At 32.8% G+C, this 16,958-nt stretch overlaps 1 protein-coding gene across 1 annotated transcript in view; it reads right to left on the bottom strand.

The window, feature by feature from the left end:
- LOC129870847 (brefeldin A-inhibited guanine nucleotide-exchange protein 5) overlaps positions 1 to 7,151 on the bottom strand; it is a 42,105-nt gene extending 34,954 nt beyond the window's left edge. The window contains exons 1-3 of the mRNA XM_055945723.1: positions 6,766 to 7,151; positions 686 to 761; positions 77 to 320 (exon numbers count right to left, since the gene is read on the bottom strand). Of these exons, the coding sequence (XP_055801698.1) occupies positions 77 to 320; positions 686 to 761; positions 6,766 to 6,877 (432 nt within the window). The 5' untranslated portion in view covers positions 6,878 to 7,151. The remainder of the gene's footprint in view (positions 1 to 76; positions 321 to 685; positions 762 to 6,765) is intronic.
- Positions 7,152 to 16,958: the final 9,807 nt, after the last annotated feature.

The raw sequence follows: 16,958 nt of genomic DNA, 5'->3' as shown, positions 1-16,958 counted from the left end.
AACATAAATAATAAAGAGAAACAAATTTCCAAGTCCGGGCCCAAAAGAACGCTAAAATACAGCAGCAAGAACCTACATGAAGACAATCCAAAGCAAGCTCCATGATTTTTCCATTCTTCGTCTCAAAAGCCAACCGGAGTGGATTTAGCACGAGTTCTGCCTGTGCTGGGCTTAAAGTATTGCCTGCCTGAGCTAAAGCTGTCACTATAGTTCCACTTTGGCTTGCTGCCCCGCTTATCGGTTCTGTATCACCACTAGGCAAAGCAGTAGTTGAGTCAACTGGTGCAGCTTCATTTTCCGAGGCTCCAGTGTCAGTAGAACTGCATGAGAGGTGATTCCGTGAACCATTAATTTATAAGACAGATAGAGTAGGAAAAGTCAAAGAAAAAAAATAGAACTAGAGGCTCAGCCCAGTCAACTAATGGATTAGAAACATTAAAAAATAGAAATATTTGACTGTAATCTCATCTCTACCAAAAAATCATATAGCATTCTGAACAGTAGAGTACCCGTTGCTTAGAGCATAGCCAATAAAATCTGATAGAAGCTAATTTTCAATGGCATGAAATTTGAAGAGAAAAAAAGAAGTAAGAGCTGAGCTAACAATATAAGGAAACTGAAGAAACAATAGAGTTGAAGGTTGGAAGATAAAGGATATAAGAGCAAACAATGTGATAGTGCCTACCTCTGATCTACAGTTGAAGATGTTGGAGCATCACTCTCAGTGGATAAGCTTTGCTGACTAGATGCTTTTGAATTGTCTGGAAAGCAGACAAAATTGGAAAACACAGCAAATCAGAAGAATCACTTCATTTTAACAAGGGGCAGAAGCAGAAAAGATGTTCCAAAACAAGAAGCAGTTCAATAACCTTTGTTTATGAAGTTGTTTGATTGATAGCATCAAGAAGATGTAATGGTTATAAAAAGAAGTATTGTTAGCTTCAATACATTTGTCTATGCTAGAAAAAGGAGCTAACAAAGTCCATAAGGGACAATGGCTGAAGAAAAAAATAAGTGAGACTATGCTAACACAGTGAAACTGTTAGGTCCAAATAAACTAATCCAAGTGCGGGGAGCTAATAAAATCCAGAAACTGCATGGGGAAATTTACAGAGGAAAATTTAATAACAAATTTAACATCAAGACATGCAACAGAATCAGATCCAGACAAGCATAGAGGTACTGAAGACAAATGAAACAAAACAATATTGAATTTTAATATATGGTCTATTTATGATCTTATAAGACCCTAGCGTGATTCCACGCCATCCATTTGGAATAATTTATCCCCCATAAACTAGCTTTTGAAACATTTAACCTGACTCAAGTCAATACACTACCTGCTCGAAATTATATATCATTTGTAATAAACAATCCTAGCATCCAGATACATAACCAAACCATCACTTCCTCTATACAGTAGACTAATTCGAAAGGAACTTTAGTAGCATCACCTGACAAATTTAATATAAACTATTTTCTTTGTGAATGTTATTAGTATGGCAAACAAATCTCACAATTCTCATATGACACTTAAAATTCATGTGATCCTAAAGTTTCCGCAGACACTTCAAATCCAAGTCAACATGTATCATGTTTAAAGCATATCCTTCTTTTCTTGTTGTTGTACATCTACATCTTAGGCGGGGTAAAATTCCTCCGGGTTTGTCAATACCAGTACAACAATTCCTACTTATGCAAGAGCTTTGAGAAGGTTGATGAAGGCTCTCCACGAAATACCCATGTATTATATTTGACAGCTGATGTTACCAAAGTTCCATTCTAAAAGGGTCTCGCAAACTTATTTTACAGTTCTCAAATAACTCTTAATATTCAAGTTATCCTAAATTTTATCAAGACATTTCAAATCCATGTTATGTCAAGCCAACAGTAGCACCAAAGAAAAAATTACAGTCAGATGCCCAACGGCATCTAGTTAACAAATTTTGGCCCAATTGTTATTTTATTACCCGATTTAGGTCAATTTATATATATCTTGAATTTTTTTCGTTCAACCCCAAACTCTCTTCAGCCTCTTCCTCTCATTCATCTCTATCTCTATGTTGGACTTCAGCCTCTATCTCTCTCTAGTTATCTTTTTCGCATCTCTCTCTCTACATTCATGAATCAGTGACCAGAAAACCAAGTCTCCCTACGTTCTTCACTGTTGCTAGCCAGAATTAATTGTTGCGTTTGAATCGTGTATTTGCTATGGGCTATGTAAGGTGTAAATTGTTTGTTTATTTTAAGTAAGAAGCCTAAAAAAAACCTATCCTTATGTTGTTGTTGTGCGCCGACATCTTCGACCGGGTTCAATTCCTATAGAGGTTCGGGCTGATTTACAAAAGTACAACTTATGCAAGCAAGAGCTTTGAGAAGGCTGATGAAGGCCCTCCATAAAATATCCAATGGTCTAATTAGGTCAATCTTGTTTTGGAGCTCCATGAACTAGGGCGAGAAGAACTTAGGAGTACTTGATGATAATGATGATGACATTTTAAACTGGGAAACAAAAAATATATGTCAAAAGAACATGAGAAAAAAGGTGTGGTGAGGAGAAGATGCCCTCCACTGGTAACACAGCCAACAATAAGCAACAAAAAAAATTGATTAGTAAGACTAACAACAATATTATGTTCATCGTGCATCGAACAGTGCAGCACTCCCGAAAGTACCAGTAAGATTAGCAACAATAACATTCTGTTCTACAATTTCCTCCACCTTCATTGCACATCTAACAGGCTATACCCCCAAACACACCTGTACCGTTGAACCACAAAGGAAGTAAAACAAGGAAGACTACTGCTACAAGTCAAATCTACTGGCATATACTAGTCTTGAGGGTTTAGAGTTCTTTCTAGCCATATATACCATGGTCGAGCCAAAGAAGCAGCACATCTTAAATTTTTGCATTCCTTCCACTTCATAGAAAAACAAAACCAAGATGTAAGTCATAATTTAATGGGGAAAAATCAGAATAGTTTCGCTAGTGCTCTGAATAGCCTCATTCACAATCCATTCAAAGGAGCTGTTCGAATAGGTAGTTATGTAGAACAGGGTTAGTATTAGTCACAAGTGTAAAAATGTAGTGTAACCATCATTGGTAGTATGGATTGATTGTAGAAAAAAAAACAAATTTAAGACACTCGTATTCACACATTCTTTAAATATCTTCTGTTATTTTATTTTATTTTATTTTTTATTTTTTTTTGGGGGGGGGGGGGTGGATTCGACAACTATTCCACCAGCACCTAGTAACCATTTTGCTTGCACCAAATGTATTTCACGTAACCATTCTGACTAGCACCGCCATCCACTTCCTCTAGCATCAAAAACTTTTTAGGTTTATATTTCTAGTAACTTTTTGGTAATCCTTCCAGCAAGTTTGACTCAGCATCCTGGCATGTCTTCAATCAATTCTCAACAATTGTTCTCATGTTTTTTGGAAATTGTAGATCTTCATTTAGTTGATTCCAGAGAACATTGAATTACAGATTCAAACAGAAACAATCCCGGTCAAACTCTAGGACAGTAACAGGAACTAGTAAACCATAATTGAACTTCAACCAAACATCCAAACCCAATTACCACATACTTCAAAACAACACAAAACAATCAAAAAGCAGCGGAAAATCTAACTCATCCAGTTTCCATTTGAGGCACCACCACCACCTTTAGAGTAGCGAGATACAATCATTATAATATCACCCCCATATCCACCTTCATGACTTCCACCTCTGTATTATCTACCACGCCTTCATGACTTCCCCCATGGTAACCACTATCATTGTTGCTTCACGGGATTGAGTTTCATTCACCGTGATGTTACAACTATCGAGGTTTTGGACCGTTCATCCTCTCGATAGTATCCTCCAATGGATTGCTTGTCCTTGAATATAAGAAAGTCGAATTCTCTACATCTACCAGTATCCTAGTCAATGATTATCTTTGATCAGAGTATTGTGTTGCATTGCGAAAGAGCCTCCCAAGTGTTTTGTCGGTGGTAGCCTATGTGATCCCACCGATGAAGGGCATGTATTCCACTTGTCATTTCTTTAGAGAAACTATGAGAAGAAACCTAAATACAAAGATGAAGGGAAAGCTCTATAATTTTCCGCATGTCTTTCTATATATTACTCCAATTCTTCAGAATATCATTCTTCAAATTGATACTTTCTTCAATCTAAAACATGTTGATTAGATTTGGAATTTCTGGTTCCAAGCACATGAGATTTCGTAATTAGAGTAGCGGTATGATGTCTTACCTGAGTAGATGACGATGAGCTCTTTCAATAAAAGGCGCTTAACTAGTTATTTTCATCAATGGCTTCTAATGCTCAAACCATAATCATGTTGCTTGTGATTTTCAATCCTCCACTTTCGGACCTTAAGTTTTTAACTCGAGAACTTCTAAGCATATTGGGGATACTAAATCTCTTCTAGAATTTCTACTCTCAATCGCTTCTGATGATCACATTTGTGAATTAATCATGATTAAACTATGACAACAAAGTAGATTGAGCAACGAATGACTAGATAATTGTTGTCCTCGTATTGCTCTTCGGCTCTTCCGTTAGTACACTTGTTGCAAACAGGCTTCTTCGGATACCAACCAAGAGAAGCATTTGACATTCAGGGGGGAAAAACATTTCTAAATAGTCTTTGAAGTGTATGAAGTGACCAGTGTGGTAGTGTGTGTAGAGAAGAGCATGATTTACGAAAAAGAAGCCTTTTGAATTTACCCTTCCAAATGAGACAATCTAAGCTAAAAGAGGTTGTTGGGAGCTGCTAAGTAATCCAAAAGACAAGATACTTATCAATAACCAATCATTTAGATTCCTTCTAAAGTGATAAGCCAACCATGTTCACATCGATAGTGAGAAATCACAGCAGCCTTGGAAGTAGCCAAGTTTCATAAGTACAAAAGGACATATTTAAGAGGAAAATTACCATGCTACATCCTGACAAAATCAAGTCTTTCTATCATCTCCCACTTTTATAAAAGAATCATAAGAAAATCCAACTTTTCCCAGATGTGCTTCCAGATACCAAGTTTGAGGGGAGGAGGGGTAAGTTTGGTGATCAAAGAATCGAGAGACTATATTTGTGCTACTTACATTTCTCTGTTAGAGTTTTCATCATGATTGAACCTCCAAATTCACTTGCACATAAGATTGTTGTATGTGCTTTCATGTCTATAAACCCCAGGCTTTCCCAATTTCTTGCATCTTGTGATAGTGTCATACTTGACCAAATTGAAAGACGTACTCTAGTGGTTACCTTGCCATTGGAAGTCTCTACGAATTCCATCCAATGACCCTTTATGGCATGGAAAATAAAGCCATGGTATATGAGGGTAATGAATCCAACAGATTATTAATAAGAATCAACCTACCGCCCAATGAGAGGTATTGTCATTTACAAATTGACAACTTCTTCTCACATTTCTCTATACATTCTCCTAGGTAGATAGAGAATTAGATTTAGCTCAAAGAGGAAGGCCCAGATAAACTGTACGAGGCAAGTCAATATAGCAATCGTTTACACTTCATACATATGACTCTTTAAGTAGTTAACGTGCCATCCTGAAACTACCTCAAAAGCCAACTTGAAAAAGAGAATTTGAAGGCTTTTACAAATGCACTCACAAAACTCATTTCTTTCAAGGAAATTTCATGCTCAAACACAATTTCAAAATCCAAATATTCTTTCCAACTTCAACCAAATATTGTCAAAATGGGCATTAGTACTTGAAATGTCAAACTGCAATAAAAAAAATTAAACAATCTTGGTATCAAGAGTACAATAATGACAATATTAATCCACTTATTTAAAACATTAATAAAATGTTTATTACAGTAAAGCCACATAAGGATAACTTCAATCACGAAAATGAATGTGCGAAGTAAAAATAGTGATAGATCAACTGGCTATAGATCAGCACATAGGCTGTTGGCAAGTTGAATGGTCTGGTTCTACTAAGTAGCCCAAATCCGCATGCCCCTCTGACACAAAGTGGCGTTTAGCATCCCTAGCGGTACTCCACTCGTAATCCACATGCAATTTAACCTTGCTCAATCTAGCTATATGCTCTTTTCATAGTTTGGAGTATGCATACAAAAAAAAATTATATACTATAGAATAGAAAGTTGGGAACAACCAATAAGAGAAAGGGTGAGGTTTAAGCTATAATATGAAGTATTCAAACTAAAGACGTTCAGCCAATTTATCATTTCCTATCAATGGATTTCAATTATGTTATTGAGTTTTTATACATTTATTAGTAGTGATTCCATATCCACAGAGAGGGGAACTCACAGTTATCATTCCATTTCAATTGGGTATTCTTCTACTGTCAATTGCAGGCAGAGCCGAATTTAGAGGTAAAATATGAGGCAAGTGAATCCGTGGTCTCTCTGTAAAACTAGATATTTTATGTATATATTTTCTAAAATTGGTAATAATATTCTCTGTTGGAATCCATGCTACAAGAAGTCTAAATGATGTACTTAGTTGAAGTTGAATTATTTACCTAAAGGACTTGGTATCAATTCTCACTTAATACATTTTTTCCCACTCTTTTTTGGTAGTGGTGTACCCATGTTCAAAAAAAAAACTAAATTCGCCTCTGATTGCAGGCTATCCATAGCTCCTCTCCATTTTCAATATAATCACTGAAATGGCTGAAGCTACTTCTAAATTCTAACATGAATAACAAAACTAAGATCTGAAATAAAATCAAGTAAAGCAAAGGAAGATACGAACCAATATAGGATTGGATAGCTGTCTGGAGAGCAGAATACTTCTTATTAGAACACTCTTTGAGCATTGATTCCAATGCTCGAGTGATGAAACCTCCCGCAGCACCGCCAGCCATTTTCTCTTTCTTTTTCTTTGTGTTTTCGATCTTTAATCAACGGGGTCAACTTGAAAGCATCAATGCAATCCTGTGGCACTCGAGAAAGAGAAATTGTTGAGATCTTGTCGGGAAAACCCAGAGATCTGAAAATGGAGGAAAGACGACGGGAAGGTGGGTTCAGAGTGCGGACCGTTCCACCACCTCCGGATCTATTTTTAAAATAACAAAAGTGAAAAACAGATATCGTGTTCTTCACTCTCCTGACCCTCTATTTCTTCTTTTTTAAGTTTTTCACCAAAACGAGTCTGAAATCTATTTGAAGACAAAAATTGACACAAGTAAATTTGATTAACCGGAAGAAAAACTCTCACTTTGAAAATTTTTACTTTGATCAAAAAGTCTGCGCTAATATGGCCTATCATGTGTAATTGGTCCTTACTTGCGCCAATTAACAAGAAACAAGAAAACTAAAGTACTTACATAAAAATAATAGAATGTATTAGTAATACTTACATAAGTGATTGTTGTATTAGTTATACAGATATTTATTATATATTATTTGGTTTGGTATATTAAAAATAATATTTATTATATTTTTAAAAAAATATATTTATTTATAAAGATACCCTCCACAAATATTATGAAAAATATGTAAAAAAAAAAAAAGGTTTTGAGGGGCAATTGGGTCTTTAACCATACTAATGCATGCATTAAATCCCTTGCATTACTAATACCTAAAAAAATTCATGGTATTAGTAATACACAGCTTAATGAAAAATAATAGAGTGCATAACTAATAATTGCATTAGTTATACATAACATGGAAAAGTGTACCAAACAAGATATTACTAATACATCGAATTAATCCATGCATTATTTTTGCTAATACACTCGACCGAACGATCCCTAACTAATTTTGTATGATTTTTAAAATAAGTATACACTCCATACTTGATTGTGCATAACAATCCTTGTTTGGTTGCATTTTGTCTTCCCTATAAAAATAATACCTCAATAAATTATACAAAAATTAATATATTATTTTATGTGATTTAAATAAAGAATAACAATTTGCATTAGTAATACGAAGATTTAAAAAATAAAATGATATAATCACCCTCATCAACTTCAAAATACAAAGTGTTCAATTCAACTCAACTTCCTTAATCACATCAACTTTAGTACATTGTTGTAGTTTCAGATAAAGATAATCCAACTAATGTTTCTTTCTTCCGAATAAGGAAGAATAAACTTCCTCCTAGTATCAGATGTATAAAATTATTTCCTTTTAGGATAAATGTCGGTTAAATACGTAGTGTAGTTAGGGGTGGCAATTTCAATTTATATAAGTAAAATGAGTTCATTTAGCACATATTAAATTAAGTGGATCACTCATATTTTCTTAAATGGATAAATATGGGCTTCAACCTATTTAATTCCATACAAATATGAAAAAATAGGTAAAACATAAAAATTCATCTATACCCACCCACTTGTAATAAAAATCTCTAATTGCGCTATTTGTTTTTTAAAATAAAATAAAAAATTTGAGGGTGAGGGTGGATGTGGGGTGGGTTGGGTTGGGGATGAAAAAAATTGAAAATTTTTAAAGTTCTTTTATAAAAAAAAAATTGGGTGTGGGATGGGGAGTCCTGGGGGTAGGGTGGGCAATTTTTTTAATCAAAATAAATTAAAGTTTTTTTGAATTTTGTTTTGGGGGGGGGTGGGGAAAATTGTTTTTTTTAAAATAAAATTATTCTTATGTTGAATTGGTGAGGGGTCGGAGTGGGGTACGGGTAGGGTGGACAATTTTATTTTTTTTCAAAAAAATAATATTTTTTGAATTTTTTTGGGGGGTATGAGGTGGGAGGTGGGGTGGGGTGAGGTGGGGTACAGAGAAAAATAATAATTTTCTTTTTTGTATGAAAAAATATTTTAAAAATAATAATAATATAAGGGTGGGGTGGCATGGTAGGAGTTGAGATATTAACAATTTAGCTTTGATTTAATATTTTTTGGCTTTAGGAGATTAAAGTGGCTCACAACCATTTTATCAAAACTATATTTGACCAAATCCATATTTTATATGTGGATCGTGATCCAATCCACTTTAACTCAATCTATATTCAATCCATCCAAAAATAATCCAATCCATCCATTTGTCATCCCTAGCAGTAGTTCAAACCCCAGTGTGCATTAAAGACAATGAATAGTGCAGACTTTTTACACGTGATAAGACCCTAGTGCAAACTTTTTGGTAAAGTGGATTTTTCATATAAAATAGAAGAAATTCTTCCACTTTATAAAGTGAAAGTTTTTCCTCCATTTTATAAAGTTCTTCTATTTTATATATCAAAATTTAAACGTTAATTGAGTTCACGTCAGCCAAGTAGAACAGTCAAGCAACATGTTGAAATCTTTGACTTCACAAATCCTACTCTCAAGCAAAAGGCTAAGAACGCTTGTTCCAGTTCTAGCTCATTAGGGATGGTGCCGTTTGAAAAATTAGATAAAATGGAATAAATTCTTTTTTACCTAGCCTATTTTAGTTACATTTCTAGAAACGTGACTTACTCGTGTCAATATTATCTCTTTGTGGCTCAAATCGGTTCCAAACTCCTTTGATTTACTCGCAATGGTATTTTTTTCGAAATCAATTTTTTATGGGCTAGTTTCAAATATATACAATAAAGTGATTAATTTAAAATAAATATAGTTTGTTTTATTTGCAGAAAAAAATAACCAAAAGTCATAAGAAGTATACACTAACTATACAATATAGTTTGCCAAAAGGCATATAACGCAATACACTAACTATACAATATATCTTACCTATACATGAATTATATACTGATTATATATAATGATACACTCAAAAAGTTGAATATAACTTAAGTAAACACGAAGTATACACTGACCTTTTATAAATTATACACTGACAATTTAATCTTGGTCAACTTAAAATCACCTTTAAACAATTCCAAAAGTTAGATATGAAATTCTTTCAATGTTTTGATTGCTTTGATATCTAATTTGCTCAAAACGATTCACGTTTTCAGTATGTCAATTTTTATTTTATTTTTTAAAAAGAGAAGATGAAGAACACAGAGAAGAATGACGAAGACAAAAGAAGATAATTTGCTCAAGACTAAAAAATGAAAAGTCAACAAAGAGAGCATTTCAACAATTCAACAAAAGCTGCAACAAAGGAAAAACAGCAATTGTAATGCAAAAGTCAAAAAGGTAAAAAGAAGGAAAAATGCGTATGCATTTGAAAAGCAAAAAGTTGACAGAAAACGCGTAGAAAATTAAACGCGTAATTTCTTACGCGTTTTTCACCCGCCTATAAATAGAGGGCCTCGTGCCCTCATTTAATCCCATCCGAGAAAGAGAGAGTAAGAATACAAAGAGAGTTATACACCAAGATAAATATTTTAGTCTTGAGTATCCTCTTTATTAGTTGTTCCTTTTACAAGAGAGAAGTGTTAATTGTTGTTTTCTCCTTGTATTTGATAGCAGTGTACTCCATATTTTAATAGTGAGATCCTTCTACCCCGTGGTTTTTCCCCTATATCAGTTAGAGGGGTTTCCACGTAATTCTCGTGTCTAATTTATTTTCATATTAATTGTCATATCAAACTTTAGTTGTGGTGCTTCCTCCCACCAACAAAGACCACGTCTAAATAGTCTCAAAAATTAGATATAAAATCCTCTCAATATGGAAAGTCATTTGATATATAACTCGCTGGAAACTATTTATATTGTCACTACGTTGGTGGTGGTGGAGGAGAAAGAAAGAAGAAGGAAAGGAAGCCATTAATGGCGAAGGAAGAAAAAATATTTGGTCAATTCTAATAATTTTGAAAATTGAACCAATTGTGATAGTAGTGATGGAGGAGAAGGAGGAAGAAAGAAGAAGGAAGGGAAGTCATTAATGGCTAAGAAAGAAGAAGAAGAAGTATTTGGCCAATTCTAATAGTTTTGAAAATTGAGCCACTTTTTTGGTAAAGCAGAAGGTTGAATAACCACTTTGCATAATTTGCCTTTTTTTTTGTCATAATTTTTTTATAACAGTGTTGATATTTGTTGTAGTGGTATTTCTAAATAAAATTATTATTTTATAACAATTATATTTAAATATTACTAATAATATTATGTAAGAAATATATTATATATAAAAAAAGAATATTAAAATATTTATGATAACTATATTAATGTCATGCACATAATAAATTTCAATACAAATATTTAAAAGAAAAAAAAAATTAAATGGTGTTCATCAGTTGTGGCAACTGCGATAACTTCATGGAGAAAAGCTACTAGTTGTTTGTCTTTTTTACCTGTATACTTTTTTTTAATTATTTTTTTAGTTGAATTTCAACAAATTTTTTTGGTGCACAAAATTATTATACTAATTTTTGCATATATTTAACTATAACAATTAAATGAGATTCAACTATTAGTATACATATTGTGATGACCCTAAAGGTCATTTTTGATATTTTTGATAAAATTACCGTTTTATCCTTCCGTTAGTTTCTCTGAGTCACTTTTGGTTGGATCCGAAAGTTAGTTTTTGGAAATATTGTGAAAAATTGAGGTTTTGCTTGAAAATGGGTTTTAAAGGCTTAAGTAGTCAAAATTTGAGTTTCGAAGTCATTTGGAGTTTTGAGTCTCGAAATGGAATTTCGTCGATTCCATCAGCTCTGAAATGTGGAAATTGATCTAGGAGAGTTGTCGGAATTAGATTTGGAGTTAAAATGTGGAATTTAGGTTCGAAGTTGGAAATTGAGTTAAAGTTTGACCTAAGTTTGACTTTGGTTAACATATGGGGTTCGAGTGCTCGGATTGGATTTATGATGGTTCCAATGGTTTCGGGAGGTAATTCAAATGCTAGAAATGGCTTCATTATAATATTTAGTGGTCCCGAGGGTATTTTTGATATCTCAAGTGCCAAAACTAGTTTAGTTGCGACTTATTGGATATCAAATCAAGGAGGCCTCGAATTCAAATTTTGATGATTCCATTGAGTCCGAAACATCGAATTTAGTAGGTTGCATATCTGGTTTGTGTTCACGGGGTTCCGATAGAATCCCGAGGGTCCATTTGGAGACTTAGCCTTGTGAAATGGTTGCTGTCAACTGGTGCCTCCAATTGTTCTTCACTTTGCAGAGGAGTCCTGTCACGATCGCAAGGCACTTGTCTTTTGACCTTCGCGATCGTGAGGTATGTGACTCGATAGCGATGAAGCAAGGACTTGACCTTTGCGTTCGCGATGTAACTGGGTCGCTATCTCGAAGGGTTAAGTGGGCCTAAATAGTGTTTTTTCTCCGAAGGCTCGAACTTTTTGCTAGCTTTGAAACATGGGCCCCTAACCTCTATTCACATCGCAAATAGCGTATAAGAAGACGGGATTAGAGGCCAATTTTCTCCATTTTTGACATTCTAAGCTCGGTACAAGAGAATTTCAAGGGAATTTTTCATGGAAAACTATTGGGTAAGTCATTTTCAACCTATATCTTTAATTTTCATTGATTAATTCGTGATTTTAACTTCAAAAATTAAATTTTAAATTAGAGATTTTGGGTTTTTTGCCTAATTCGAAATTCTAACAAAAGTTGGGTTTGTGAACTCATTCTAAACCCACTTTTGACTTGGGTTTCACCATTAGATTCCTTATTACTTGGAGAATATTTTCATCTAAAAATAACTAAATTCCGAGTTCGATTTTCGATATGAGATTTTTGACCATTTTATCCTTTTCACCTAACTTACTTAATTTTAGTGTCAATAGTTTTGAAATGTGATTGTGAGTTTATATTTGATTAGATTGTAATGATTTGGAGTATCGCCAGAGGGTAAAGTTTTGTGTTTGAAATGTTTGTGACTTTTGGCTAAGACAAGTGGAATTCTGGCATTTGTTAAGTATGTTGAACTTTGTATTTTTCTATGTGAGGGGATTAAGGCGTGTTGGGTCATTAGATTGAATTGAATTATATGAGTTGAAATGTGATAGTGGAATTCAAATAGGGATAATTGCCTAAGTGTTGTGAATTATGAGGCATTAATCTACTGCGTGATTGTGGAGCACATGACATCTTATGTGAATATTTATTCTGTTTCACTCATTACTTGTGCATATATTATATTTGTGTTGGTTGAGGAATGATCTGAGTGAGGTACTGGATATTGGGACCGAGGTTTTTATTGATCGAGGTGATTTGCTAAGGTTTCTTCCAATGGCCGATGTCTCTTCCGACGTATATTATGGTCGAGGTCTCTTTCGACAGATATTGGCCAAGGTCTTTTCCGGCGGATACATGATCTATGTGAGACCCCCATGGGTTCCAGTATGAGGTGATCAGTGGATGTGTATCGTAGGACAAACATGCATCACGATATTTAACATTGCATTCACATCTATTTCATCCTGTGATTAATCATGACTTGGGATTTCATATGTTTGCCTGAGTATTGTGGTGAGAACGTATTTGTACTTTCTATTTGTGGACTATCTAGTATTCTGATATAATTGTGATATAAACTGTATCGATTGGGCTGTCTGAGTGCAGGTGTGTAGTTGTGGAGGATATGGTTTGGATGTCAGGAGTACTTGTGTTCTGCATTGCTTTACTTAGGGTTTAGTTTCCATTTTGCTGAGTACCTTATTGTTTATGCTCACATCTTGATTCTACATTTATGTAGGATCTGAGCCCGGCACCTCCTGCTCTTAGTACTTCTTTGATCAAGCCGAGCTTCTGGACATGTGAAAGATATCAACTTGTCTTCTTCGACAGACCCTCGTCGTCCATTTACTTTATGTTTTGTTCTACTTGAGGACTGAGACATATAGATTTGTATCTTTTTCATTTCTATTGAAATAGTGACTTCTACATGTGACACCAAGTCTTGGGTAGTTAGAATCTATTTTCACGCTTATCCTTATCTATATAATATTAGACTTTACATTTTCTCTTTCATTTTCGCTTATTTTGAATTGTTCAGACTCTTAGTTTGACTCATCTTGATGGGTTAGACGAGTGCCATCACACCCGAATCCGGGTAATGGCACATATATAATAACATTTTATTGTAGTAGCTATGAAACTTTCAGGCAAATCTTGTTTAAGCATTTTTGTCATTTAGTAAGTTTAGTTTTATTGTAGTATTTTTTTTTTGTAGATTGGATGTTAGTTTGTTTAGCCCCTAATAATTGTAATTGAAGGTACTTAAATGTAATTACATAATTTTAACATGTTTGTTTGGTATTTAAGGGGAGTAGTTACACTATCGAAAATTGATGGTAATTACATGGTCTAATGATAAAATTATTTTTTGTTTTAATTTTAATTTATACTCTTTTTAATTTATTTTTTATTTTTCTTTTCTCAACATTTAATTCATGCGGTTCCATATAATTCACATATTTTATTTATTTTTTATTTTTTATTTTTATTTTCTTCATTTCACATATTGAGGGATAGAATTATAAAAAAAATTGAGAGTCAAAAAAGAAAATTTGACACAAATTTTAAGTATATGGAAAGATGGGATGTGGTAAAAGAATTTTTTTTATAATTAGTGTTAATTATTTAAAATTTACTCTCAAAAAACACCCCTAAAGTTTTTGAAGTGTTCACAAAAGCCCTCCTCAGCTAAAAAGGATTTTTTTCTCACCGCCAGATCTTCTTCTTCTCGAATCTGTTTGTTTCAATCTCTTTTATTTTTCTTCTTCAATTTCAGCTCCATTTTTATAGAGATCTTCTTCTTTGAGATTCTTGTTTTTAATTGAGAAAAAAAATAGTGGAACCAAAAAAAGAACTAGTGAAGAAGAACTTATTAATATTTTGTCAATAAATTATTTTGGAAATTAATTCAAAGAAGATATTCAGTCACTTCATCCTTTTTGGTAAGTAGAGAAGATTGTGTTAGCTTGTTCTTCTATGTCTATAAATATGCAAATTACTTGTAGTTTTTTAAACACCCCGAGAGATGTTTGAACATTCTGTCTGGATGTTTGAAACAAACTAACTAGATATCGAAGCATCTTTTTAGATATCTGAAATATCCTGTTAGATGTGAAACACCATATTAGATGTTTGAATCATTTTTCTACTATATAGGAAAACTTTAACCAAGACGATCAAGGGCAAATTTATAAATATGCTTATTATTCAAAAGTAATATGATCATTATACAATACTTTTTTTATTAAACTATTTGTGTCTATTTTGTTTTTACTTTCAAAATGTTCTCTCTGTCCTCTCAATTGTTGATTAAGAGATTAAGAAATGACTCAACCAAATCAATCGGTAAATTGCTCGGATCTTTTCCAAACCTCATCTTCTTCTTTGTACTCAAATATACTACCAAGCTTTCAGCTATTAACTTTTAAATATGTTCTCTTAATGAAAAATGAAATTCAATTATTAAAGAACAAAGTGAGTGCAAGAAAATAAATAAATTTCATCATCAATAATATTCTTGCTTCGTAAGATTTAAATCTTCTTCTATTATACATGTTTTATTTATTATTTATTTCATTTTTATTTATTATTTACTTTTGAATAAATTGAACTTCAAAATTAAGTGTATCTATCTACATATATTTCAATACTCTTATTTTGTCGTTATTTTCCTTTTGGGTATATGCATGTTAGCATTTATTTTCTTTTGATTGTTCTTTTTTGAAAGTATAGGAAGCTATTTTCATTTTGTCATAAAAATCTATTAACACAATGCTTTTGTAAGGCTTAAGTGTATGATTGTTATTCTACACAAAAATATAATTGTCATTTTTTATATAATAATTAGCTTATTTTTTATTTATTGTATATATTATTGTACTTGTCCATTAATTTATCTCCACGGATCAAATATGAAAACAAATACTAAATATCTCTTTATAAAAATTCTCACTCATACTTTAAATAACACTTCATCTTCTTCCCAAATAATTGCATTTCAATTTGTTGTTTTGAGCTTGTCTACTCTTCTGGTTCTTTTAATTTAAGATATATTCTTCATCAATTTCTTTGTTTTTATCTCAAATTTGTTTGATCTTCATTAAAATTTAAAATCATTTATATATTTTGTCTTTGACTTTCAATTTTTGACTTCATTGTTCTTCAAGATTTTTGCTGCCTTTTTTATACTACAAATGATTTTGGCATTTTTTTTCTTAATGTATAAATTTCTCTTTCAGTATTTTTTCCCATTCGCATTATTTTTTTCTTATGTATATAACGACTCATTAGGTCATTTTGAGTAGTAGAACTTTTATTTCATAAAAGACTCATCCCATAAATTTTAATGGGTATTTTAGACTATCCAATAACTACAATTATTTAGTTGAGGCCTAAATTTAGATAACTAATTTAATTAATGGGCTAAAGTGGTAATTTATTTTAATACCATATACCACTTATCCCATATTTATCAAATTAGAGTTAGTAGGTTTGATAATTGTTAACAACACAAAACATTTGCTGCAGACGTGAGTATTCCTCTTCGAAAAAAGAAGAACTCTTTCAGGTAAAAGTCATCAGCCAAATATCCAATTCTTAATTCTTGTAATGATGTAAATGGATAGAGGATATTACATTTTAATATTAAAGTTGAATTGTAGAAAGAAATTAGAAATTGGCATACGTACTTGTAATGACTTTGAGGGTCATTTTCAGAAATTCTCATGAAATTACCATATTACCCCTCTTGCTAGTATCTCCGAATGTTATTTAACCAATTTGTGTAGTTGAAATTATTTGAGTCTTATTAGATTGCGAATTGTGCAAGTTTTTCAGTGTTATTTAACCAATTTGTGTTCCTTGCAATATGTTTGGTAGAACTTTTTCATTTCTTAAATTTATTAGCTTAGGTTTATGATATTTACACAAATTGAGACTTAGCCCTAGGCTTGAGATTTAGGAAATTTATTATAGTAATATGGGTGTCTATAGACTCGTTTTCTTACGAATATTGTATACTTGTTAGATTGGAAACGTTTTGAGGCATTGAAGAAAGGAAAAACATTGGTTAATTAGCTTGCTTAATTTTGATTCTTCGATTGAGGTAGGTTATGGTTTATTTTACATCATAG

The sequence above is a fragment of the Solanum dulcamara genome, chromosome 10 (genome assembly GCF_947179165.1).
Source record: "Solanum dulcamara chromosome 10, daSolDulc1.2, whole genome shotgun sequence".
Classification (NCBI taxonomy): domain Eukaryota; kingdom Viridiplantae; phylum Streptophyta; class Magnoliopsida; order Solanales; family Solanaceae; genus Solanum; species Solanum dulcamara.
This window is presented reverse-complemented; position numbering and strand designations above follow the sequence as displayed.